General features: G+C 33.9%; 3 protein-coding genes across 9 annotated transcripts; all 3 read left to right on the forward strand.

The window, feature by feature from the left end:
• The first annotated feature begins 1130 nt into the window (after nucleotides 1-1130).
• Nucleotides 1131-22439, forward strand: LOC111711138 (uncharacterized). 7 transcript variants are annotated; one of them, XR_002767191.1, is made up of 11 exons: nucleotides 1131-1142; nucleotides 15202-15252; nucleotides 15525-15812; nucleotides 16264-16746; nucleotides 16940-17045; nucleotides 17512-17635; nucleotides 17919-18206; nucleotides 18473-19859; nucleotides 21067-21217; nucleotides 21461-21572; nucleotides 22234-22439. XR_002767191.1 is itself a non-coding variant. In XM_023485400.1 (10 exons), exons 2-10 carry the CDS (start codon nucleotides 15221-15223, stop codon nucleotides 21473-21475), a joined length of 2874 nt encoding a protein of 957 aa, XP_023341168.1. In that variant the 5' UTR covers nucleotides 1131-1142; nucleotides 15202-15220; the 3' UTR covers nucleotides 21476-21918. The 7 variants fall into 7 exon arrangements, 1 of the variants encoding a protein (XP_023341168.1); XR_002767192.1 differs by having other exon boundaries at nucleotides 22250-22439; XR_002767193.1 differs by having other exon boundaries at nucleotides 21461-21560.
• LOC111711015 (vacuolar protein sorting-associated protein 29) lies at nucleotides 12277-14900 on the forward strand. The gene is made up of 4 exons (XM_023485241.1): nucleotides 12277-12405; nucleotides 13453-13518; nucleotides 13641-13756; nucleotides 14663-14900. The coding sequence occupies exons 1-4, from the start codon at nucleotides 12277-12279 to the stop codon at nucleotides 14898-14900; spliced, it is 549 nt and encodes a 182-aa protein (XP_023341009.1).
• LOC111711400 (syntaxin-12) lies at nucleotides 22424-27936 on the forward strand. The gene is made up of 7 exons (XM_023485750.1): nucleotides 22424-22642; nucleotides 22908-23035; nucleotides 23997-24075; nucleotides 24340-24429; nucleotides 24542-24649; nucleotides 25775-25844; nucleotides 27033-27936. Exons 1-7 carry the CDS (start codon nucleotides 22439-22441, stop codon nucleotides 27071-27073), a joined length of 720 nt encoding a protein of 239 aa, XP_023341518.1. The 5' UTR covers nucleotides 22424-22438; the 3' UTR covers nucleotides 27074-27936.
• Nucleotides 27937-27946: the final 10 nt, after the last annotated feature.

The raw sequence follows: 27946 nt of genomic DNA on the forward strand, positions 1-27946 counted from the left end.
TTTTGAATAAGAGAAAACAAGGATCTTCATCATACTTGCCGTTGTGAATCTTTAAATGGGTAGTTTTCTACTTGAAAGTACGTCTACAGTGTCTAACAGCGGTAATTTGCCGATTATGTAAAAGTCTCGAACCACACCCCTCATATAGTTTAAATGAACGGGGGGGGGGGGGGAGGAAGATAGAGATCCGAGTACAAATTACGTCTCATTCAGATACATAGGGCTGATTATTAATATCTGATTCGAACCATATATGGAGGTTTATTTTATACAAAGATACTTGGAAGAATCCTGCTTCAGACATGCTTTTGGACCGTAGCTTTCAGCTGAAAGGGTTTATACATGTAAATGTTTAGTGAATGCAAATTTTCAACCAATTTTCATTACTTAAAGGGACTGCAAACGTAATATAAAGTCGAATTTTAAAAGTTTAATTTCCTATTAAACTCGGCACTCTTTGAACCCTGGTCCGATGATGGATGAATGTTCATATTTTGCATGGTTTCTCTGTTAAAGTGACTTGTAAATTTGTGCTGCAACAGAAAAAATAAAGGAAAGTGACAGAATTTAACAAAACGGAAAAACGACGATTTCTTTATCATTGTTACTCAGAAAAAGGTTTGAAGGGTCCAGTGGGAATCTGTTTTAATGGAGAGTCTAAAATGTCATCTTCAGTCCCTTTAAGTCTTACATTTGTTTTGTGAATTCTATCAGTTTTTTTGTTTCAGAAAAAAAGTCAAAATTCGAAAAATCCTTCTTCAATACAATTCAAACTTGAATTATACATGTGTAAAACGTTAAATTTATCATGTTTAGAGCAGACTGTAAACGTTAAATCTATACCGTTTAGAACAGACTGTAAACGTTAAATTTATACCGTTTAGAACAGACTGTAAACGTTAAATTTATACCGTTTAGAACANAATGGATATTCTAAAAAGGTTTAAATAAAAACTGGATATTCTGAAAAGGTTTGAATAATGGATATTCTATAAAGGTTAAAATAATAACTGGATATTCTATATAAAGGTTTGAATAATGGATATTCTATAAAGGTTTGAATAATGGATATTCTAAAAAGGTTTAAATAATAACTAGAAATTCTAAAAAGGTTAAAAAAATAACTGGATATTCTAAAAAAGGTTAAATAATAACTTGATATTCTAAAAAGGTTTAAAAAATAACTGGATATTCTAAAAAAGGTTAAATAATAACTAGATATTCTAAAAAAGGTTAAATAATAACTGGATATTCTAAAAAGGTTTAAATAATAACTGGATATTCTATAAAGGTTTGAATAATGGATATTCTAAAAAGGTTTAAATAATAACTAGATATTCTAAAAAGGTTAAAATAATAACTGGATATTCTATAAAGGTTTGAATAATGGATATTCTAAAAAAGGTTAAATAATAACTTGATATTCTATAAAGGTTTAAATAATAACTGGATATTCTAAAAAGGTTTAAATAATAACTGGATATTCTAAAAAGGTTAAATAATAACTAGATATTCTAAAAAAGGTTAAATAATAACTAGATATTCTATAAAGGTTTGAATAATGGATATTCTAAAAAGGTTTGAATAATGGATATTCTAAAAAGGTTTAAATAATAACTGGATATTCTATAAAGGTTTGAATAATGGATATTCTAAAAAGGTTTGAAAAATCATTTTTTATCCCGATATATCCCAAAGGAACAACTTGCAAAAATAACCAATTATTCTGAATCTGTTTAAAGTGCAACTTTGTGATATCTTTGAAAATATATCATGTTTTAGTCTGTATTTTGCACTTACACATTTACAAGAAATTCAGCAATGGCTTTTTGTTGGTTTTTAATATATTAAAAAACTAAAAAACTGCAGACTGAAAATTGCAAGCGAATCCTGTATGCATTAAACTATGTATATAAACATCTAACTAGGCTAGATCCAGGCCTATATTTCCGAAGACACCAGAGTCAAGTAAATATGCCGGCCCTCCAACCCAAATATGCCGGTCAGTCTATACATGCGGAGGAAAATATAGTTTCTGAACTCTGGTCCCAAGTCTGTTTATTTAATCCGTCGTCTGTGTACATTTTAAAACATCAGAAATGTTTGTTTAAATCCCCCGTATTCAAATATGTATTCAATACATGGGAACCCAGTAATAATGAACCTTCTCCTCAACGATTTTACAGATTCTATTCAAATCTCTAAATCTTTGCAACCTGCAATGGTGTTAACCTTTGATAATTCATACTTAGATTATCCTAACTGGATTTAAGGTTGCAATGATATGGGGATTATAAACTCGGAGATGAAGACACAAGCATAAATATAACGCGATCCAACGGTCAGCTTGTGTTCCTGCCTTGAACAAAGTCAAGAAATGGTAAACTAAATCATTTAAAAACAGAAAAGAAAGTTAAAATTATCTAATTATCGAATAGATTCGATAAAATCGTCTCTGAAGTCTTATTTTCGTGGGTCTTTCAAGAAAACATATTTTTAAGCAAAAAAGACAAATAACAAAACTAATAGAAAGGAACTGATTGCGCCTTAAACTCTAATTTTCTAATTTTTATATCATAGCAACCTGAAGGTTCAAGCTTTGGGAAATTAATTTAGCTGAGCAGAATTCATGTTTAAAAATACACCATCAGGTTGCAAACATAAAGTATTTGGAAGATCATAATTTTATACACCAACAAAACCACGATCAGCCTCTTGGATGATTAAAACGGAATCCATGTAATTGAAATATTAAAATCATATTTAACAACGTCCAAGTTTTTCTTCTAAAATATCAAATAAACTTACATTTGTATTTTTGTTGAAATTATAACAGTCTAACATTCCTAAATTTTCCATGGATGCATTTCTTCTCTTTTCACCGTTTCTTTAAATGTTATTCCACCCAATAAATTCTATTGTTTTACAAACCGCATGAATGCACAGTGCACACTGCACAGGATTAAATGTTAGAAAGTCAATACTGAGCTCGAGGTTTCATGTTATGAAGCATTAAAGTGTCATGGAGTATAAAAAGGACATGGAGCAGTAAAGTGCACAGTGATCCAACAGTTCTGATAATTGTGCATCAGCTGGTGAGACCGGTCTGACTTTAAAGGGATAGCAGACCTCTTTACCTGGTTCATATGTACTAACCCATGTCTACGAAAGGAGACGGAGTTAGTTTGAAACCATTTTGCTCCTCCTACCCTGTTAAACTAGGATAGGACGGAGTTAGTTTGAAACCATGTTGCTCCTCCTCCCCTGTAATACTAGGATAGGCCGGAGTAAGTTTGAAACCATGTATACTCCTCCTCCCCTGTAATACTAGGATAGGACGGAGTAAGTTTGAAACCATGTTGCTCCTCCTCCCCTGTAATACTAGGATAGGACGGAGTAAGTTTGAAACCATGTTGCTCCTCATACTCTGTTAAACTAGGATAGAACGGAGTAAGTTTGAAACTTATTACTCTCTTACCCTGTAATACTAGGATAATACTAGGTTAGGACATAGTAATTATTAAACCATGTTGCTCCTCCTCCCCTGTAACACTAGGAAGGATAGGACGGAGTTAGTTTGAAACCATGTTTCCCCTACTCTCATGTAATACTAGGATAGGACGGAGTAAGGTTTGTTTTTAACCTTTGTGACAGAAACAATCTCAAGAACTGACGAGGGTCAACCCAGACCGTTTTTACTCTACAGAGGTTTTGTCCATCACCGAATTTTAAATTTGAAACCATGTTTCCCCTACTCCCTTGTAATACTAAGAAAGGACGGGGTAAGTTTGAAACCATGTTTCTCCTACTCCCATGAAATACTAGGATAGGACGGAGTAAGTTTGAAACAATGTATTTGCTCCTCCTACCCTGTAAAACTAGGATAGGACGGAGTGAGTTTGAAACCCTGTTTCTCCTCCTCCCCTGTAATACTAGGATAGGACGGAGTTGGTTTAAGCCTTCCCTGTAAAACTAGAATAGGACGAAGTAGGTTTGAAACTATGCTGCTCCTCCTCCCCTGTAAAACTAGGATAGGACGGAGTACTCAGGTCCTACCCTGTAAAACTAGGATAATATGTTATGTGGCTCCTCCTCCCCTGTAATGCTAGAATAGGCCGGAGTAAGTTGGAAACCATGTTGCTCCTCCTTCCCTGTAATACTTGGATGGGCCGAAGTAAGTTTGAAACAATATTGCTTCTCCTCCCCTGTAATACTAGGATAGGCCGGAGTAAGTTTGAAACCATGTTGCTCCTNGGGATATAGCTCAGTGGCGATAGTTTAGTTCCTTTTTTATTAAATCTCTGTTAAAGTTTAATTTAAACGTGCCTTACGATACCTTTCTGCTTATCATCCTCTTATTCTTCTGATAACTTTCTTTTTTTCGATCCCCCCTTGTTATCCCCTTTCTTCCATCCGATCAATTTTATTCTGATCCCCATTCTTTCTCCATTTCTTATTTCTGATCCCTTTTCTTTCTTCTTAACCCTTTTCCTGATTCCTATTTTTTCTTCTTATTCCTATTTTTTCTTCTTAATTCCTATTTTTTCTTCTAAATTCCTATTTTTTCTTATGATCACTAATTTTCTTCTGATATCTTATTTTTTTATCTTCACTTCTAATCTCCAAGTACCTATTTAATTTACTATTAACATAAATATAAGTACCAATACCATTTCTTAAATCTATTATTGAATTATTTTAATGTCTTATTTTCGAAAATGCCAAGCAGTATAGAAAGTACGTATTTTTTTCTAATTGTTCATAAAAAGAAGTGACGAAAGCCTGATTTTTGAAGCCAGGAACAAAAATATTTCAAACCTACAAAGGATTAGTTTCTAGCTTCAGTTTCAGTTTTTAAAAGGTAATTGTTAAAATCCTGATTGATATTCACGGCAGGAATGAAGAATGAAAATATGGAATTGAAATAAGAGAAATAAGAATAATCAGAGATATGTTGAAGGCTAAAAGAGAAATAAGAATAATAAGAGATATGTTGAAGGCTAAAAGAAAAATAAGAATAATAAGAGATATGTTGAAGGCTATAAGAAAAATAAGAAGAATAAGAGCTGTTGAAGGCTAAAAGAGAAATAAGTAGAATAAGAGATATGTTGAAGGCTAAAAGAGAAATAAGAAGAATAAGAGATATGTTGAAGGGTATAAGCAGGGGCGGATACAGGATTTAAGTGAGGGGGGGGGGCAAGATTTTTTAGGAACAAAAAAATTAATAATTAGGAACAAAAAATTTTGCCGNATATGTTGAAGGCTAAGGGAGGCGGAAGAAGAAAAGGATAAGTTGGGTAGGATCAAATGATATTACCCACAAATCTAATTGATATTTTATGATATTTTAAACTGTGAATTCTTAGATTAATTAGTTTTAGTATGAAATATTAACAGCTTGCAAGGATATAGAGATTAGATAATTAAAGTTTGTGGTGATTGATTGATTGATTAGATTCCTTTTGTTTAATTATATTCTTGATGAAAAGAACTGGACAGCGTAATTTGAAATGACCCTCCATACAAAGATTGCAATTGCCTGATTCACAACGGTAACCTTAAAAGCTTTGTCAGATCGCGTGTGAATGAAATACATATTAGAATTATCAGAAATGTACTCTTTTAAAGCTAAACAAACGACAATATCTTCCACATTTTTTACCAGAAAAAGGTTTTCATGGTACCGTTGTGAATCGGAAATTGTCATCTTTACATTGAGGTTCACTTCAAATTAAGCTTACAGTCCCTTTAGTGTTGATATGTTTCCGTATGTACATGTTGTTTGTAAATACATAGCTCAGCTCAAAACGGAGATGGAATAAAAGGAAATATTCAGACATAGCTATACTTTGCTTGTTTGTCTACCAGTCTGTCCGTTTGTGTCCAATAAACATCAAAACGTTTCAACTAATCGTGCCCAAATTGTGTGTGGGACCTTTTATGACCTCAGGAAAGGTTTATTGATACTCAGAATTACAAAAAGTTGTCTTCAAAAATTTTAAAAATTTTGTAAAATTTTGAAAATACACGAAAAAAATGTAAATCCGCAATAAAATTACTATTGTTTTATCGAAGAGAAAATGCTGAAAGATTGAGTAACAGTTAAAAGTTGAACTAGAAGATGAGCCTAGTCTTTAAATTCGGACATTTTAAAGTTGTATTTTGCTGCGGGACGGTTTCACAAGTCTCTCAAGCGCCGGGCTTGAAGTAGAACTGAGGAGCAGATTTTATATTACTCCGTTCTTTACTCTTCCTTCACCCGTCCAACCCAACCTTTCGCACCTTGTCCCGGCCTGGGAAGATTTGACCCTTGATAAATCGTTTATTCAGTCTACCTTCCGTCTACAATAGGTAATTGTTAAATTCTTCCAGACTTGGAATATTTTATGCAACTTATTGCAAAAAAAAGGTGCTCATAAAAAAGATACACTTGAAAAAATAAACTGTAAAATTTATACTGAAAAAAATAATTTTCAAATAACAAAACAAAAACTGTTTTTTTTAAATTCCAAAGTACATTTCAAAAATATAAAAGAATTTAGATTTAGAAAATGTAAACATGTAAATTCTGTATCCGGGTTCCCCCAGACAAATATAGCTTTCTGCAGGTGTGTATTTTATCCTCTAATTCTCCACGTGCAAACTAGAATTCTGTTTAAAAAATGAATTTGATTGATAAGTTCATTTACATCAGACTAAAAGAGGCTAAAAGCATAAATAGTAGGGAGAATATAAAGTAGGTTAAAATGTAAAACTTTCCAATCATTTACAAAGGAATTGTCACAAACTCGGATGTTTTAATCTCTATATCTCTGCAACCCGATGTCGTGGACCTTTGATATTTAAAACCTTGAATTCTGTTAGATAAAGAAGGCTAAGTTTGAAATATTAAAGATTTACACCAACAGATTGCAAAGGTATAGGGATTAGAAAGTTTGAGTTTGTGAAAAAAAAATTCAATTTCTTACATAAAGCTTACGTTAATTTAATTTTGGTTTGAACTCGTTTTTAAAGTTACATACTCGATGGGAAAATCATTGAAGGCAACCAAAAACATGAGCTCTCCACTCTTGGGTTTTAAACAAAAGCAAGGTCGCAAAGTCGTGCAAGTTAAAATATAGTAGGATCTTTAAAATATTAAATATAGTAGGATCTTTATAATATTAAAACTAAATTCAAAGATTCAATTTCTGTTGAGGGATTTTTTTTTAAAATCAGAACCTTTATAGATTCCTTCCTACCTACCTACCTACCTTCCTTCCTTTATAGAAGTTTAGCATACAATGCCGCGCAAATAAAGTAGAAAAAACGTGTTTTATCCAACATTCTCCATCTTTATTTATCAAAACACAATATTAACGCACTTTAAGTAAATATTTTTCACATATTAAGTGCAAAATTACAGAAAATCTATCATTTCTATCGGGATACGATTTAAAAGATTTTATAAAAATATATTTTTTTGTTTTGTTTCTGTGACGAATTTTATTTTGTTATCCGAGGCACCAGACCGTCTGGCTAGGTGTGTATAAGTAGAAATGGGCGCTTTTGGCTTTTTTCAAAATTGTTCGTAGATTGTTCTTCTTTTCAGTCGCATTCTATTTCGGTTTTTCAGAATTATCGTTCATTTTCAAGCTATTTCGTTAGTTTTTTAACTGAACAATTGTTCAATTAAATTGTTCGTTCAGTGAGATCAGCCCTGAAAAAAAACTAATCTTTATTTCAATAATTTCATCAAAAAAATAGTATGTTCAATAAAGAACTGAAGTTTTTTTTAAGATTTAGTTCGAAAGATTCGTTTTTTTTTCAGGACTGATCTCACTGAACGAACAATTTAATTGAACAATTGTCAGAACGAATGATTTAGAAATTGTTCATTAACGATCTGGCTGATCCATAATATGCGAACTATCATTAACGATTTTAGATCATTGGGTTTTGTTGTTAACATTCGTTCGTTTTTAATGTTCCGAACAATCCAATTTATTTTTCATATTTCGTTAATTTTTCTGAAGACCACCATCTTTCACTAAGAATTACGTTCGTTCACATCTCTATATAGAAGCAAACGAATGTGAATTTAATTAGAACCTGGAATGCAACATCACCCAAACACAAAGTATTTTAAAATCCATACAACGACTTCAAGAGCATGTACTTTGCATTTGTAAGTTTAGCTCTTTATATTATAGAGCGAATGTTTAGGTCACAAGAAACTGTCAACGTACTTCCATTTACTCCACGATTCACAACGGTACCTTATGAACTTTTGTCTGAGCAAACATTATGGAGATGTCGTTGTATTTATGTCTGAAAATAGAGGATCCATTGAAATTATACCGACAATCCTTTTAAGATCTTATTTACTTATAAACGATTGAATTTGGGACATTTTCTTTTAGTTAATTCTTTTCAATTCTAACTTTAAATTCAGTCCAATTGAATCCTAAAAAATTTCTCTACAATACTATTTTCTCAGTTCAACTACCATACATTGTCGGTCACTCCCTTTAAGATCGTCATATTAAAGAGTTTTATCTTAATTAGGTCTTATTCTTTGTAGGTACCCATAGTTACCGTAATACATACACATATTACATACATTACAGTAAACTAAATTTAAGCAACCCATATTATACTTTCCTTTATTACTCCTTAATCATAACTCGCTTCTCTCTCATTCTACTAACTTTTCATAAGGTTCTCATTTTAGTTTTGTGTCTAATCGTTTATTCGTATATTGCCTGCGTTTTATGTTCTTTAATATGTTAAAACTAAGCTGTCTTACAAAATAAAAAGGTAAATAAATTATATAAATTTACAAATATGTGGGATAAAATAATACTTAGCAGCGCATTGGTTGATCAAAGACTGTTTAGCTCACTATAAATTTCTCCGCTCTGTTTCACGTATTCTTGATAGTTCTGAGTTTGGGTTGAACCGAATCCTCCCTATTCTCCGTATACTCTAGGAGAACCTGGAGAAGAAATCAAACATTTGGAACCTGAACCGGAAGTTATAAAAACTTGATGGGAGGCAGGGGAATCTAGAATATAGAAAGGATATGGGGGGAGATAAATTTTTACTTTCCTGCCAAACTATCTTTCCTTCTAACTCCTAAACTATCCTTCCTAATTCGCTCTTTTACTTTCCTGCCAAACTATCTTTCCTTAAAACTCCTAAACTATCCTTCCTATTTAGATCTTTTACTTTCCTGCCAAACTATCTTTCCTTCTAACTCCTAAACTATCCTTCCTAATTCGCTGCGTTTACTTTCCTGTCAAACTATCTTCCCTTAAAACTCTTAAACTATCCTTCCTATTTAGCTCTTTTACTTTCCTGCCAAATTATCTTTCCTTTTAACTCCTAAACTATCCTTCCTATTTCGCACTTTTACTTTTCTGCCAAACTATCTTTCCTTCTAACTCCTAAACTATCCTTCATATTTTGCTCTTTTACTTTCCTGACAAACTATCTTTCCTTTTAACTCCTAAGCTATCCTTCCTATTTCGAACTTTTACTTTCCTGCCAAACTATCTTTTCTTCTAACTCCTAAACTATCCTTCATATTTCGCTCTTTTACTTTTCTGACAAACTATCTTTCCTTCTAACTCCTAAACTATCTTTCCTATTTAGCTCTTTTACTTTCCTGCCAAACTATCTTTCCTTCTAACTCCTAAACTATCCTTCCTATTTCGCTCTTTTACTTTCCTGCAAAACTATCTTTCCTTTTAACTCCTAAACTATCCTTCCTATTTCGAACTTTTACTTTCCTGCCAAACTATCTTTCCTAAAAACTCCTAAACTGTGAACGAGAATGCAACCTCGCCTAGTATTAGTTGTGATTCAATGCACAAAACATTGATTACATATTAGAAATTTAAAACATTTTTTATATGAAATAAATATGATTTAAAGCATATAAAATTTCAACCTTACATGCAATATACGTGTAACATGGCTCAGTTACATTTCATATACTTACACTTCCTATAAATACACTATACTAACAATAAGCATAGATATAGATTATTTTACCGAGGAATGATGAAAAAGATGAATGTAGAATATGATAAAGAAAGAGAAAGTTTTCAGATTGGAGAAAGGATTTAAGGGGGAGAGGGATTTTCAAGTGTTTTCGGCAATTTATTTTTATGACGTTTTAGTCTTATACAGACAGAGTATGGATATGTTTTAATATAGAGGTTTTAAATCGGGGGAATCTAGATAAAATTTACCCAGTTAAGAGTTTGGAAAGGGGTTAGTTTTCTTAAAAAGGAAGATACTTAAACTGAGCATTAGTCATGATTTATGAATAGTTTTTGAACTATTATATAGTCCAGCCAGTCTGACGAATTTTATTTCGCTGTTGGTTCAAGTTGTTCTTGATGGCACAGAATGATAGTTTAATTTAACTATAGCAATTAGTTAGTTTAACTATAACCGAATTCTACAAATCCCATCTGAGAGCTTGTTTCTAAATGTAAGCTTATTAGGCATTTAGGGCGCTTCGCACCCATCTTATATTTCAATTGTGAACATGTTCTCATTATAACAACATTGAAAAACAAAGAAAAAAATTTCGCGGATTTTATAAAAAAAATTGCGGATTTTCAAGATTTTAAAATTTTACAAAGATAAAAAACTTTTAAACACGAATTTTAAAATTTTGATCATTCATAAACCTTCCCTGGGGTCACGTGAGGTTCTACACAAAATTTGGGCCCCCGCGATTCAGCCGTTTTGACGTTTGTTGGATACAAACAAACAGACAGACATGACAAATTTATATATAGACTAATAGAAAAAGAAAAGACAGATTCTTTTCAGGAAAACGTCTGTACAATTGGGATAAGTAATGTCTATCTGATTCATTTTGATATTTCTAAATTTTCTCATTTTATTTTGCCTTGCGTAAAAATTGTATCCAAAACCATATTTCTATGATTTCTGTGCAAAGGCGTACACAGGGGGAGGGAGGGGGGGGGTAGTAAATCTAAGGTTTCCAGGGGATTTTAAGACCCTAACGGATGCTGAGCTGAGCCCCCTGTAAAGAAAATATTTTAGCCCCCGGAAGCAATTCCTATATACGCCCCTGTTCCTGTATACACCCCTGTTTCTGTATGAAGATTTCAAATTTGGCAAAGTGGTTCTTTACACACTTCACACAGGAATATGTTTTATGCATGTTTTTATACCCAGAGCAAAAAGAGTTTAAAAACCTGAACCAAATATTCCAGGATATTCAGAATATTTACTTTTTGCATATTCATACCGGCCAATATATATATTTAGGGGAGGAAGGGGTGGCGGCCATAATTATTTCCCCGCCCCCCTCAAAACCTTGACGTGACAAGTACCCTCCTCCTTATCCCTCTACCCTCCTCCTTATCCCTCTATACCCTACTCTTTATTCCTCTATACCCTCCTCCTTATCCCTCAACCCTCCTCCTTATCACTGTATAACCTCCTCAGCTTATCCCTACCCTCTTCCGTATCCCATAACCTCCTCTTTATCCCTCTATAACCTCCTCCCTCTATACCCTCCTCCTTATCCCTCTACCCTCCTCTTTATCCTTCTATAACCTCCTCTTTATTCCTCTAGCCTCCTCCTTATTCATCCTTAGTTATCCTTATACCTATAAGTTATAACCTCCTCCTACACGACCTGCACCGCTACCCTCCAGGACTCCTTCTGAATAACAATTCTTTAAAAAAAAGCCAAGTCAGAAGAGTCAGAAGCGGTACACATATGGCCACAGCTCTCCAGTCTCCAAATACAGGGTGTCCCACAAAACATGACATTCAATACATAGTTATTTTTAGTATTTTGGTATCAAACAACTTGACAAGTAATGGAAAAAGGCATTCTGAACTATTCACCAACTGTCATGTATCGTGGGACACCCTGTAGTTGCGCACAAAATTTTTCCAATGAGGGGGACGTTCCATATCCTCCCCCATCCCTACGTATGATGAATGTTGAATATATGTACAATGTTAATTGTTTCAAATATATCTTTATTCTTTGTTTTTTCTTTGTTTTTCAAAATAAGAAAAGTAAATCAATGAATCAATGAAAATAAATTGATTTAAAAACATTACGGGGTATTTCTCAATGTTTGCGCGCGCCGACTCATACGCCCGTTCGAAACAAAACGATTTGTTGAAATTCGCCGTTTTAGTTTTTACGAAATACGATTTATCATCTGTATGTGAAACTTAAAAAATATTTGTTTTGAATTTTCTGTTTTAGGATTTTGTTACGTAAATACAATGTTAGTTCTAGTTCTGGGAGATCTCCACATACCTCATAGAGCTAGCTCACTCCCAGCGCTCTTCAAGAAATTATTAGTCCCAGGACGGATACAGCATATACTCTGCACTGGTAACCTTTGCACAAAGGTGATTATTAGACTTAAAAAGATTAATAATTATTTCTCACACTTATGATTTTCGAAGATGTCGTAACAAAATTTATTCGAAATGCTAATGTAATATTTCTTTTAATAGTTTTCAGGAATTTCAAATATATTAAATGTTCATGAATCCTAAACTTTTAAACTGAATATATTAAATCTTCATGAATCCTAAACTTGGGTCCGTCCTGGTGAACGATTTTTGGACCCCCCCCCCTTCCTATCAATTTTATACAAGACCAATTTAGTATTTGTTTATTATTATTTAGGGTTAGGTTAGGTTAAGACACTTTCTGGGCCGAGCGCTGCGGCTAGGACAGGCTAGGGGGCCGAGCGCTGTGGCCACATGGTCAATTATATCCATGTCCAACATATAAGATCCATGTACAAAATTGATAGGAGGGAGGGAGTCCAAAAATCGTTCTCTAGGAATATACCCTAAACTTTTAAACTGAAAATATTAATTGTTTAAAAATCATAAACATTTAAACAGAGCTGAAAACTTTAGAATGGGATATCCTTAATCCTGATCGGATAATTAATCTGGAGAGTGAAAATGAGAGGAGAACAAGCAATATTAAATCTCGAGATTAAGAAAAAGAGTGGATTAAGCATTAATCCCGATATCCACCATTCTAAAGTTTTCAGCTCTGAATATATTAATTGTTCATGAATCCTAAACTTTTGATCTAAATAAATTAATTGTTCAGGAATCCTAAACTTTTGAACTAAATATATTTACAATTGTTCAGGAATCCTAAACTTTTGAACTAAATATATTTATAATTGTTCAGGAATCCTAAACTTTTGAACTAAATATATTAATTGTTCAGGAATCCTAAAATTTTGAACTAAATATATTAATTGTTTAGGAATCTTAAACTATTGAACTTATTCTGTTAATTGTTCATGAATTTTAAACTAATGAACTTATTCTATTAATTTCTAACCATTGAACTAATTATATTTTTTTCAGAAATTCCAAACCCTCGAACTCATTTGTTCCGAAATCAAATTAATTAATTTTTTTCAGGAATCCTACGATTATTTAAGAACTTTGGCGAATGATGTTCACGTTGTGAAAGGGGACTTTGATGAGGTTTGTCCAAAGCAATTGGTTTATTTATTATTATAAAAACTAGTATCGTAAAATTCTACTAATTCAGCTTAATTTGAATCTTCAAGGTTTTTAAGATTTTATTTTGATATTTTTTCTTTTAGGTTTCCAACTACCCTGATCAGAAGGTTGTAACTGTCGGACAGTTTAGGATCGGAGTCTGTCATGGTCATCAGGTTGTTCCCTGGGGAGATGCAGAGTCACTGGCCGTCATTAACAGGTGGGGGTAAATAATTATGAAGTTATCCTTGTTTTTCTATCTAGAAATTGACAATTTTCAATTCCGGGTTCTCTAAAAAAGTTACATGCGGTTATATGGAGCAGACAAGTTATGGAAATTCAGTGCTTAGGATCCATTTAATTTTGATGCGGATCCGGATCTTGGATCCGCACTGGAAAAAATGGATCCGAATCCGGATCCAGGTCATTTCTGCAAGATTTACTAAATTTTTTTAACAAAAAATAATTTCAAATTTTTTGTTTTATTTTTTTCGCTTTTTTTTATCCTTAAATTTGATAAACCATTCAGAAATGAGAACATTTTTATAACCTCTCTTTTTTCTAAAGTTCAGAATTAGGGTTAAGGGGTAAAAAAGTTTTTTTTAAATTTTTTGGTTGATACTTGGATCCTTGGATCCGGATCCTAAGCACTGTATGGTATTAACCCCTTGGATCCGGATCCTAAGCACTGTATGGTATTACCAGAAAAAATCTCTCTTGTTAAGATGGATAAACGAGAATAACTTCCTCATTGATATTCGGATAAGGTTTAAAGGGTAACTGAGGTTTTATGTTACTCGTTTAATAGAGCGGCATTTATATGCGCTAACAGAAGGATTATAAGCATGTCCGATACACAACGGTATCCTTAATATTTTTACAAAATCAATTTCAATTGTTGTTTTTTACAAAAATATCAGAATTTAACACTAGTCAAGCTGGAAAACGACGATATCCTTCACATTATTGATCAGATTAATAAAGAGTACCGTTGTGAATTGGGCATGTACCTCTTTACGTGAAGGGTCGCTTATAAATAGGACAGTCCTTACCTTCACATCGTTTTATTCTTTTCATTTCTCTTCAAGATTATAAAATCGGTAATTTTACTTTTATTATATTTCAGGCAATTGGATTGTGACATCTTGATCACAGGGCATACACATAAGTTTGAAGCATATGAGCAGGAGGGAAAGTTCTACGTGAATCCTGGCAGTGCCACCGGAGCTTACTCTGCTCTGGAGTCGGAGATCACACCGAGCTTTATTCTCATGGACATACAGAGCGGGACCGTGGTGACCTATGTGTACCAGCTGGTGGACGGGGAGGTGAAGGTTGACAGGATTGAGTTCAAGAAATCCTGAATGAAGCGTGAGAGTTTGTTTTAAAAAACTGTGATCTTAATTTTATGATTGAACGAGAGGTTGCCCAAAATATTTTTACAGCCCAGTGATAGTTCATTTCTTTTATTGAATGAATTCGATTAAATTTTACAACAAGTTTTAATCTGGACAATCTTTTACGTAGATTTCTTGTAATTATGTCTAAATGAATTTTAACTTGATATTTATATTATTATTATTACGCCTGTCTGAAGTTTTATAATATTTGTTAATTGTTAAATAATTGAATTGTTCTGAAAACTAAATATTTCTCGTGTTTCAGAGTGTAAACAAATGGTACGATGTTTGACGTGGATTTTGATGATGATATGAGGTAATTTTATATAGTTTTATAGTTATAGTTGTTTTAGCTGAAGCTTTTTATACATCCTAGATTTTTCACGCTTTCATTTTTTCTTTATCTAATGATCTATTTGTCTTGTTTCATATTTTTAGCAGTCTTCCCAGTTTTAGCATTTCCTTTTCAAAGTTCTTCCTGGCACAATCCTTTTTCAATAATAGTTAATTTTTTCATATTATCGTAAAATTCATCATTTTTTTAGCAGTATTTTTATGCTTTCAGGAATTTAACTTAAGGATTTTTAGGGACTTTATGCACGCGAACTTGGAATTTAACGATGGTCACTTTGCTGCCCCGCACTTTCCAGACGATCTTTTCAACAATATTCTTGGAGGAGAAGGAGTTATCTTCCAGTTCGACAATCCTTACGACAGCGACGACGATGATTACGACTATTACGACGAAGACGACCCCTTCGACGATGATTTCGAGATCGACAATTCGAGAAAGATATTTGTAACATTGCAAGACAGCTCAGTTATCAAGAGATTGTCATTTCACAAGAAGTCCTGGAAGCCATATGGGCACTTTGGGTAAGTAAAAAGAGAGGATGAGTTGGTTCAGGCAAATAGATTAAAGATGAATAATAGCGGATCCGTCTAGTTAAGAATTAATCCGGAGTGTTGTGTCTTCCTAAATTCGGATCCCGGAATCAAGTGGGGGATGTCGCAGAACATTTAAAAAAACTTATTGAGTTTAGTACAAGAAACCTGAAGTGTTAACAAATTGAAGATTGGTGGCAGATATATGAAATGTGTAGGTATTGGAACTTGTGTAGGAGGAAAGGAGTAAATTGACAGGGAAAAGGATAATTGGCGTTGGTAGTGTTAGGTGACGGGAAGGGGATAGGAAGAGGTGGCGGGAAGGGGATAGGAAGAGGTGGCGGGAAGGGGATAGGAAGAGGTGGCGGGAAGGGGTAGGAGAAGTTGACTTAAATAGAAAAAGATCCAAAAATGTTGTAAAAAATGTTTTCTCCGTGTTTAGAACGGGACTGAAGAATCCTTGCAAGGTTGAGTGCTACGAAGATCTTTACCGGCTCCTGGAGGAACTGGAACTCCTTGTCAGGGTTTGGAGAAAACGCTGCCAGCATCCCTACACCGCTCATCTCAGGACGGAGATTAAGAACTCGGTTCAGAACACCGGAGAGAAGCTGGTTGAAGGAGAGGACTATAATCAGTCCGACTATGAGGATGAGGACATTTTCAGCTACTCTAGCCCAACCACGTTTACACCAAACGAATCTCTAACTAAGAAAAAGTTCTGCCAGAGCGTGAAGATTTATCAGAAAATATTCGAGAACGACAAACAGTTCGATGTGTTCCTGCGAACCCTGCTCCGGATGAAGAAGTATGTGTTCCGTGTCGTGTTCCAGGTGTTCATGGACACTTTGCCCCCCGCCACTGCTGCCAGGCTTCCACAGGAACTCTGGGAGAAGATCTGGAAACATACTCAGAATGGATATTCCAAGTAGGTTTATTTTTTTCTTTTCAGGATTTGTATAGGTGTTTATTCTCATCAAGACCCCTCCCCCCGTTTTAAAAATCAAATGTTTGATTGTTTGTTTGGGTGTTTGTTTGTTTGTTATGTTGATAGTGTTAAAACATGTCAGCCACTGAAAAAGAAATAGTTTTGCAATCAACCTTGAACCCGTATTCTCTAGTGGTGACAGCTTTGATCCTTTTCTGGAAGAGCTGGAAGATACTCAATACTATCGGGCCGGTCAGAGGTCGAGTCGGTCATATTATGGACCTTGGCACGCAGAACAGGTAGATTAAATTACACCATAAATGTAACACCAGAAAGTTTGAAGATGTAAATCATAGAACTTTTAAATATAATAACACCATAAAGATTGAAGATTTTAAATTACCCCATTTAAATGGAAGATTTAAATTTGAAACATTTTTGATTAAATTACACCATAAAGATTTAAGATATAAATTATGAAACTTGTAAATTAAATTAATTTACATCATAAAGATTGAAGATGTGAATTATAAAACTTGCTAATTAAATTACACCATAAATATTTATCTTGTTAATATCTTAATCAATAATGAACAGTTTACAGTTTACAAAAAGTCTTAAAATAGGTTTAAATTTTCCCTCAAAAGTTAAAATATATGATAAAAACAAGGTTAAAAAGAGGAAAGGGAATGAATATTGTTAAAAAAGCCTTAAAGTTTCAAATTTTATAATTTTGATAATTTTATATAAATTTTCTCGTTTAAGGAGCGAATAGCTGAACTGTACGGAGCTGTAGGAAACCTATTTATCTCTCTGTTTGAGATATTATTCAAGAACACTGTTTTCCCTCAACAACACTTAATTCCTATTCAAGAACTTGAATCTGATGGTAAGATGAGAATACATTATTTTTATGTTTTATTATGAAAAATTTAGTTATTCATAGGTTATTTATAGGTTGTTTGTGTTGAATTTCTTTTTTTTGTATTTTAGATTCTTTTTTCTTGAAACCTGAGGTTGTAAGCTAATCCTCACATTTTATGATTTTGATTTGTTTGATTTTGATTTTGATGTTGATGTTGATGTTGATGTTGATGTTGATGTTGATGTTGATGTTGATGTTGATGTTGATGTTGATGTTGATGTTGATGTTGATGTTGATGTTGATTTAGGGAGCATGGTCAAACTAATCCGTGTACTCTGGATCAAACACTGGGCTTTAGTCGGGCAGAAGTTTGCCCGCCTCCGACAACTAGATTCCTTTCTGAATCCCTCCGACGATATTTCCTCCTTGCCTGGTCCTTCGGAGGTCTCCCTTTACCAGAAGGTAGAGAAGGGGATGTACACTATCCGGGATGTTACAACGGAGTTTAAGATGAAACACACCAGTCATCTGACAACCTGCCAAACTGGAAATATTATCGTCTGCATGGACGATTGCAATCTTCTCGCTATTGTAGGTGGGCAAACAAATTTATTTCTGTCTTTCTGATTCGGATCTATCCTGAAAAAAAATCAGAATAGTTAAAGTAGTTTCTTAATTTTTTAATGCATTTTTTTTCAGGAATCATTCTTCATTTTTCCTTTTTTATTTAATAAATTGCAACAATTGGGAGTTCCTAAAATGAGATTTTTTACAGGCAAAGATTTTTTTCTATTTTTTAGTACCTAGATCCGGAATCAATATAGGATTTTTGGTAAATTTTTATTTAATTTCTCATTTTAGATCATTATTCCGACGATGGAGAGTTCTTTCTAAACCTAACGGTGTGTGATGGAAGCACGGGAAAAGTTCGCCACGTGATCAAAACTGGGCTCAGCTACAGTTTCTTCCAGATAGACCTCGCAAACTTCGCAATACGTCGCCTCGGTAAAACCGGTTGGAGGAAAACCTTTTGCCTGACTAAGGACAGAATCTCATTGTTGTATTGTGATACAATCCATAAATCTTCAAGAATTAAGATCTGGTCGCATGCGTTTTCTAGCGACGACAGCCAGGTCGACATCATGCTGAAGGACCCGCTAGTCGACGAATTCTTCGCCGAGACGACCTACGATCAGAAGAATAGCTCTAATCAGAAATCAACGATATTCCACAGCGAGAATAAGATTGTTGTCTGTGTTCAGAATCCGTTTAAGGTTGAATCTGTTCTGAACGTATATGATGGGACAAGCGGAGAACTTGTTTTGAATATTGATTGGTTGGAGGAGGAGGTTCGGCTGGCCGGGTTCAAGGAGAACAGAGCCATCCTCGTAAACAGTACCACCAACTCCATCATCTTCTTCAGCACGGACTCAGGGGAACCGATCTACACACTCCCCTTCGCCGAGATGAACGTGGGAACAGAGAGCTACGGACCCTGGTCCGGAATGTTTGACTCAAGTCCAGGAATTCACGAATTTGCTCTCCTACGATCGGATAACTCCAAGTTTCAGCTGTACTCTTACAACCCCGATCAAGAGACGGTAAAGCCGGGACTTATTTTCTCCGGATCGGTCAGTGATAGCTACAAACTAACCTCGGAGTGCTTGAGCACAGCTAAATTGAAGAACGGGGTACTATACTTTAACCGTAGGGTTTATCTACCCCAGGAGATGATTATAGATGAGGTAGAATGTTTCCACGAAGTTTGCGCTCTCAGTCTTAAATCTCAAAGTTCCTGTCCCATCCTTACCATGGGCAGTGAACCGTTCCAGCTAGGCCAAACCAAATATAACGAACTTAGTCACACGCATTTCGATCCTAAGTTCAAGTTCTCAGATATTCTAAACTCAACCATTGTAGAAACTTTTGATCCTTGCAAGCGTCCACTCTTCTTTATTAGTCCGACATCATTCGGAATTCTCATGGAACTTGGCAACATCATTAAAATATTCGACTTCGATCACGATGAAAGATCTGTTGTTGCAACCGAGGTCGCGGCCTTAGAGGCTGAGAAGAAGGAAGAAGAGGCTGCTGTAGCCGAGCAAAGGATGAAGGAGAAGGAGAAAGAGAAAAAGAAGAAAGGAAAGCTGGCGAAACAGAAGAAGGATGCTGAGGAGAAGTTTGTGGGAACTGAGGTTGTAGTAAAGGGCAAGGTCGGAGAATGGAAAGGAACTTACGGATTTATCAGGTTTGTTTGAAAAATCTATTTGCCACAACACAGTATTTTCTTGATAACAGTAAATTCTAGTTTTCTTGCAAGTTTTTCTAATTTAATCCTATCTTAGTCCATGTCTGTCGGTTCTTGGTTTTGCTGCTAATGAAAGAACTCTTGAATTGAATGTAGTGAACTGTATCTTTAAAGGAAGTGTTCGCGAAAAATGAAAGGGGGTATAGGCTTAATACGATAAAAGCGCTTTTGGTCGCTACTAATATTACTTCTATCTGTTGCGTCTTTAAGGAGAAAATTGTTAAAGACGTCTCATACCGTCTCAGCAGTAATCACTTGTATAAATTTTTAGATAGAAAAACAATAGAATTAAGATGTAGAAATAATTAAACTTGATTGGTCCAAGAAATCAACGATAAACGGTTTCAATTTAATATTCTGGGATCATCATAGTTGTAAATAAAAGCTGTATTAATTTCTACAGTATGCAGTACAGTAGAAGCCATTTCTACACAACTTGAATGTAATACATAAAACCCCATTTTCTTATATTCTTAAAGGGAGTGTTCGCGAAAAATGAAAGGGGGTATAGGCTTAATGCGATAAAAAAGTGCTTTTGATCGCTACTAATCTTACTTCTATCTGTTGCGTCTGTAAGGAGAAAATTGTTAAAGACGTCTCATACCGAAGAACGTAGTGTCCATACAAATTCAGAAAGATGCAACATACGACTTAGACCGTAAAAAAATCTATTTAATTTCAAACAAATCATTCAGATATTACAACCTGTAGTCATCGATTTTCTTTCGCCACATTTGTATATAGTTGATTTTTCATAATATGTTTTAATTGTTATGATCTGAGAGTTACTTATAAAAGCATGTATTCCTGTTTCGAGGATTTTTGGTAATGAAGACGACATTTTAATATTTTCCAGGAATGTTCGAAAACAAGTTGTAAGCTAAATATTATTTTAAAAAATAAAATCAAAATTAAAATTAAATTAAAAATTAAATAGATTTTTTTACGGTCTAAGTCGTATGTTGCATCTTTCTGAATTTATATGGACACTACGTTCTTCGGTATTTGTCGTTTTTAACAATTTTCTCCTTATAGACGCAACAGCTAGAAGTAAGATTAGTAGCGATCAAAAGCGCTTTTTTATCCCATTAAGCCTATACCCCCTTTCATTTTTCGCGAACACTCCCTTTAATTTGCTGTATTTTAGAGGACGGGGAGCAGCGTATAAGCTGGGACGGATATTCTTCCACCGGAGTAATGTTCCTGGACATGAGAAGAGAAGATTCTTCCGACCAGGATTGGAGCTGGAGTGTTTCCTGGTCCAGGGAAGGGAGGAAGGATCTTATGAAGCAGTAAAGGTAGGTTTCTCTCCTTCTCATCCTTAATAAAATCCTTCTCCTCCAGCCCACTACTCCCCCCACCCTTTTTTATATTACATTCTTCTTCTTTCTTCTAAGAGTTTTTGCTTTCTTTTCTTTTAAATTTTTTTCGTAATTTCTTTGTTCTTCATTTTATCCCTTGCTGAAAAGTCTGTTTTGTTCTGGTGGCCTTCAGTTTTCATATAACTTGTGTAAATATTAAAAAATTGTTAAATTATTTAGGTGAAAGTTGTTTGAACAGCGAAGAAAGTCAAGAATTCAAAAGTCAAATATTTTATCGTTAAAAATTTCTGAAAATTATTTATTTAGCATGCTCGTAACTGTGGTTGTAATTGTAAATGGGTGTTGGCTAAAGAGGAGAAATGGAAGAGAGGGGAGAAGTAAAAAAATTATATTAAAGAAAAGTTGTATTAGAAAAAAGGGAGTTGTTTGAGAATAAAGGGAGTTGTTTGATAATAAATGGAGTTGTTTAAGAATAAATGGAGTTGCTTGAGAATGAATGGAGTTGTTTTGGAATAAGGGGAGTTGTTCGGGAATGAAGAGATTAGTTTGGGAAGGAAGGGATTAGTTTGGGAATGAAGAGATTAGTTTGGGAATGAAGGGATTAGTTTGGGAATGAAGTGATTAGTTTGGGAATGAAGGGATTAGTTTGGGAATGAAGGGATTAGTTTGGGAATGAAGAGATTAGTTTGGGAAGGAAGGGATTAGTTAGTTTGGGAATGAAGTGATTAGTTTGGGAAGGATTAGTTTGGGAATGAAGGGATTAGTTTGGGAATGAAGGGATTACTTCGGGAATGAATAAAAAGAGTTTTATTAGAATGAAGCGAGTTCTTTTGGGAATGAAGAGAATTCTTATGGGAATGAAGAGAATTCTCTTGGGAATGAGGGGAATTCTTATGGGAATGAAGAAGGTTGGTTGAAAAAAATGGGTAGTGAAATTTGTTAATGACTAGGTCTGATAAATTTATCAATCATATATTAAATATATTTATCAGAGCTACATATATTAAGCTCAATTCTGGTGAACCTCACTACACTTAATATTTATCCTGTCTTTCCGTACTTATATCGTTTACTTGGAGCCAATTACGTTTTTATCAGGATCGAAAACAAGTTTTCCGATACTGGTATATTCGACATGGCTATCAACTTTTATTTTCTTTGTAACAGTATTAATTGTGAAAATTCCATTGCAGAAAAATGAGTGAGTTTGAACGGTTAAGTGGCGTGGTTGCCACCAATATACAGAAACTGGTTCAGAATGTGTCAAGTATGCAGCGTATGATTGTGCATATAGATACACAGGGAGATTCATTGCGTCAACAGCTGCGTCAGCTACAGCACTACACCGGTCAGTTGGCGAAGGATACTGCACAGCAGCTCATGAATCTAGGAGAGGTTCAGGTAATAAGAAAAGCAGAATGCAACTAAAACTAAGGGCCAACCTTTAGTATAATATATATAAAATAGAAAAACTAGAGTAGAATTAAAATAGAATAATATGAGAAGAATGAAAGCAAGTGAATAAGAATGAAAAAGAAAAATGTCAAATTAAAGAACAAAAAAGGTTAAGCGAAGAAAAGTACAGAAGCAGGAATAAAAACATAATAAATGATTTGCCGGAATAGATATAATAAATTTGAAGTTCTGAATCCTTTATTTCTGGAAGGGTTTGGATCCTCGTGAGAAGATGCAGAAGGAAAGGCTTCAGGATGATTTTACTCGAGCTTTAAACAGTTTTCAGAGACTTCAAACTGAATCCGCTCAAAGGGAGAAGGCAGATCTAGCTGTTGCAAGGTAATAATCCAGGGGTGTATATTTTCTTGACCCCCCCCCTTACGAAATCTTAAAAGGGGGATAGGGATAGTCCTTGTGACAAAACAAGTCCGTTTCTTATATTTATATGTTCATTTGTTTATATCTGACCTTAAAATAGATTATAAAACGTAAATGATGTGGTTTTGAAACATGTAAATTTATTAATTTGAGAGGAAATGTTTTAAGCAAGGACATGTTCAAAGAGGATTAAAGAAATCTGAATGTTGAAATCAAACGCCTGCTATCTCAAAACCAAAATGAACTTGGTAAATCAGGAATAAGATATGGCATGACCTGTATTTTTATTAAGTAGTTTTTTTTTTAATAATATTCTTTAAATAATTATATATCAGATGTAAATATTTTGACATTTTTATATTTCTTGTTCTTCGTTTTCTTCTTGTTTGTTCATCTTTCATCATATTTAGGCTAATTTTGAAAAAAAAATTGGGATATCTGAGCAGCAGTTGCCGAGCTGCTACGTAGAACTAGGTTGAGAATTTGGGGGTAGTCTTACAAAGAATTTTGAATGTTCATTATCAGTATTTAATTTTTAATTAATGTAATGAATTTCAATGTAAAAACAAGAATTGCTTTTGAATTTTTAAGTTTTGTAGTTCACTCTGTAATATATTAAAGTGAAGTCGATTATTCAGTTGTGGGGTTCTTTTTCCCCTGTTATCCCCTTACTATTCCTTTCCTTAAAATTCAACTCCATTATTCTTTTTTCAAACTTACGTGCTTTGTTTTATGTAATACAATTAGTTATTTGTTAAATAAAAAATGTATTTATAAAACTTTGTAAGGTCAACCAATTGAAACAACCAGAAATAGTTGGACCTTGCATTGAATCATTTATTTATGAATTATAATATTTCAAATTTATGAATTCTAGCCTAAATATATATCTATAATTCCCCTAACTTGGATACTAATACAGGCAAAGTGGAGGGGATTATCATCTACCAGGACCCGGAGAAACCAATACAACACAGTTCAGAACTCAAGCTATGATGCAGGTCGGAAAAGAAACTAATAATTTAAGGGTTGGTTTTGATAAAAGGTTTCTCCCAACAAATCAAAAAATAAACCAGAAACTTCCACAATATAAAGTATACTACAATTTCTGAGAGGAATGTTACCATTGCTGCTCAGTATAAGTTTTGTTTACATTTCTCCCAGAAACTGATGTACAAATTATTTTTGGGAAGTTTCTCTTATATTCCATACAACTAATAAAGTAATTAAATTTTTCTTAATATTAAAAAATTTAACGTGTTCAGGAAGAGGTTGACCTGAACGCGCTACAAGATAGAGAGCGTGCGATTAGACAACTAGAATCAGACATCGTCGATGTAAACACAATTTTTAAGGTAGGATTCTTTTTTCCCCTGGGTCACAGCTCAAATAAAAGATTTCAAATATTTTCTTAATGAGTTGTAGCCTCTCTAATATTAATACTTTTACACTGCTAAAATATTTTAGGATCTGGCAACTATGGTACATGAGCAAGGAGATATTGTTGATAGTATAGAATCTAATATAGAGTCCGCCACTGTACAGGTTCATCAGGGAACTGATCAGCTTAGTCAGGTAGAATATAGAGTCCGCCACTAGTACAGGTTCATCAGGGAACTGAACGCCACTAGTACAGGTTCTTCAGGGAACTGAACGCCACTAGTACAGGTTCATCAGGGAACTGAACTCCACTAGTACAGGTTCATCAGGGAATTGATTAACTTAGTCCTGGGTAGAATATAGAGTCCGCTACTAGTACAGGTTCATCAGGGAACTGATTAACTTAGTCCTGGGTAGAAAATAGAGTCCACCACAAGTACAGGTTCATCAGGGAACTGAACGCCACTAGTACAGGTTCATCAGGAAACTGATCAGCTTAGTCCTGGGTAGAATATCGAGTCCGCCACTAGTACAGGTTTATCAGTTTCCTCTCAGGTTTTTTTTTTTTTTTTGGCAGGTCAGGTTAAAAAACTGACAATTTTTAATTTTGAGATATTTCTAACTAAGCCAATACAGTGAATACAGTACCCTGTAAATCTTTTAAAACTTATTTATGGAAAGGTAACTGAGCCGAGTGGGGAAAGGCAAGCCAAACCCGTAAAGCCTTCATCCTGGAATTTACTCACAAACATAGAGTTTCGGCAACGCGCTCACCCGCAGCGCTTCATAGCCCCACCTTTATATCCTCCGGCAAAATGTCCTGCGATTTTCTCTTAAAATATAATATTTTGTACATGCCTGCTGATGTTGATCTACTTAAAAAATGTTTTTGAAGGAAGAGAGAAATTCAATTTTTACCAGAAACAACAGAGTTTTGCGTGCAATGCGATTTAAAATTATCTAAATCTATCTATCTATCTGATTTTAGATAATAACCTTCATCAACATCAGCAGACATGTACAAAATATTATATTTTAGGAGGAAATCGCATTAAATCACAGTTTTAAGCAAAAAAATAGCAATTTTTGCCCCAGTGAGCGAGAAGAGAATGTTTACTTATATTAGCCCCCCAAAACAAGATGTATACGGTCAGGTTATAATAGATGCCCTTTGACATTTTTAAAATCTTAAATCAACGCTGCATTTCTCTACAATAAGCATAGTTTGTTTTTACCGCATTTATATACCTACGCTAAAATAAACTAATTTTTTCACATCTTCTGAGAAATGAAAAAAATTAAATGACTATTTTTATCTAGGCTCACACATACGCAAACTCGGCTAGAAAAAAGAAAATTATACTTGCAACTCTTGGCCTTGTAATACTTGGTAAGTAATTAATGATGCAATTTTCTATTATTTTTTATATATATTCAGTGTTAAACAATAACAAACGGAATTTTGTTTCTTTTTATCCTTGTATTTTCTTTTCAACTTTTTTCATCTTTGCTTTTAATCCTCTCTCTTTTAATGTTTGATCCTTTCAATCCTTTACGTTCAATCTGTCTACTGGTACTTTAGATACTTTCTCCCTTGTACTTTTAATTCTTTCTCCCTTGTACTTTAAATTCTTTCTCCCTTGTACTTTAACTCCTCTCTCCCTTGTACTTAAAATTCTTTCTCCATGGTACTTTAAATCCTTTCTAGCTTGTATTTTAAATCCTTTCTCCCGGTACTTCAAATCCTTTCTCCCTTGTACTTTAAATCCTTTCTCCCTTGTAATTTCAATCCTTTCTTCCTTGTACTTTCAATCCTTTCTCTCTTGTACTTTAAATCCTCTCTCCCTTGTACTTTCAATTCTTTCTCCACTTTCAATCCTTTCTCCCTTGTACTTTAAATCCTCTCTCCCTTTTACTTTAAACTCTTTCTCCCTGGTACTTTAAATCCTTTCTAGCTTGTACTTTAAATCCTTTCTCCCGGTACTTTAAATCCTTTCTCCCTTATACTTTAAATCCTTTCTCCCTTGTACTTTCAATCCTTTATCCCTTGTACTTTAAATCCTCTCTCCCTTGTACTTTAAATTCTTTCTCCCTTTTACTTTAAATCCTCTCTGCCTTGTACTTTCAATCTTTATCCCCTGTACTTTAAATCCTTTCTCCCTTGTACTTTCAATTCTTTCTCCCCTGTACTTTAAATCCTTTCTCCCTTGTACTTTAAATCCTTTCTCCCTTGTACTTTCAATCCTTTCTCCCTTGTACTTTCAATCCTTTCTCCTACCCGACTTGGTTTGCCAAAGCATTCGGTCTGCGCCAGAGGCACGGAACCAAACCTTTAATGATCCTTCCGCAGGTTCACCTACGGAAATTTCAATCCTTTCTCCCTTGTACTTTCAATCCTTTCTCCCTTGTATTTAAATTCCATTCTCAATTGTACTTTCAATAATTTCCGTTTTTTCACTTAAAATCATTTTCTCATTAACTTTCAGCGGTTTTATTTAATTTTCTTTCAAACTTTATTGCCTTTATTTCCTTTTGGCCGTGTTTCTTTTTTTTCTCTTGAATTTTTTTATATTTTCAGCGATTCTGATAATCATCATTGCAGTAGAGGTTAAAAACTAAACTAGTGCTTCGGTCACCAAGATTATATTATCAAAGTCAGGATTAGTTTAAGTTGAAAATTTTGAAAATTGGCAGATTTATATATTGTTAACTCGCATTTTTCCGATGATTTCTTTGTGTGATGAAATATGTGATTTGTAATGAAAAAAAAATTTACATCGAATCCCGCCTCGTAGCTCAATTTTTAAATAAAGAAATTTGTCTTGGTCGAATTTAGGGTTTTTCACATTCAATTTTCTAAATTGTATAATTTGTTAATATTTTAGAAACTATTAATCTAGTATTGGAAGAATTTACTAAAAAAAAGCGCACTTGAAAAATCTCGTCAAAAATTACTATTTTTAAATATTTTAGTTTAAATGATAAAGATCTGATTATATAAAAATATATATATTTCTCCCGCCTCTCTCTCTCCTAAAAGGCATGTTGCCGTATATATATGAATTTTAAAAATACTTCTGATTTAATAATATCGACTCATTTATCAATAATCTACACTTTGTTAGCAGATAACTATGTATTCTTGTGCTTTTATAAAATATTTGCATGTATGTAAACTCCGGTTATTGTACTAGGACCAACCTGATGTAATTGTACTGATAAGTACACTTTAAATGTTCTATGTATATTCTGTTGTACGGAGAACAATTCGGTACATTCCACTAGGTTATCTTAGATTCTCCCCTTTATAGCTATACTCCTTCAAACCATTCTATCCGTCTTACTCCAGGTACCAATTCTACCTGAGAGGTTTTCCCGAACCTTGACCCTGTTCTATTTCAAACTTGGAGTCGAGGTTAATAATCCAGTTTAGAGGTTTATTCACTATTTTTATACATTTGATTAAAGAACGATATTTTAGAACCAAAAATG

Source organism: Eurytemora carolleeae, unplaced genomic scaffold, assembly GCF_000591075.1.
Source record: "Eurytemora carolleeae unplaced genomic scaffold, Eaff_2.0 scaffold32, whole genome shotgun sequence".
Lineage (NCBI taxonomy): Eukaryota > Metazoa > Arthropoda > Copepoda > Calanoida > Temoridae > Eurytemora > Eurytemora carolleeae.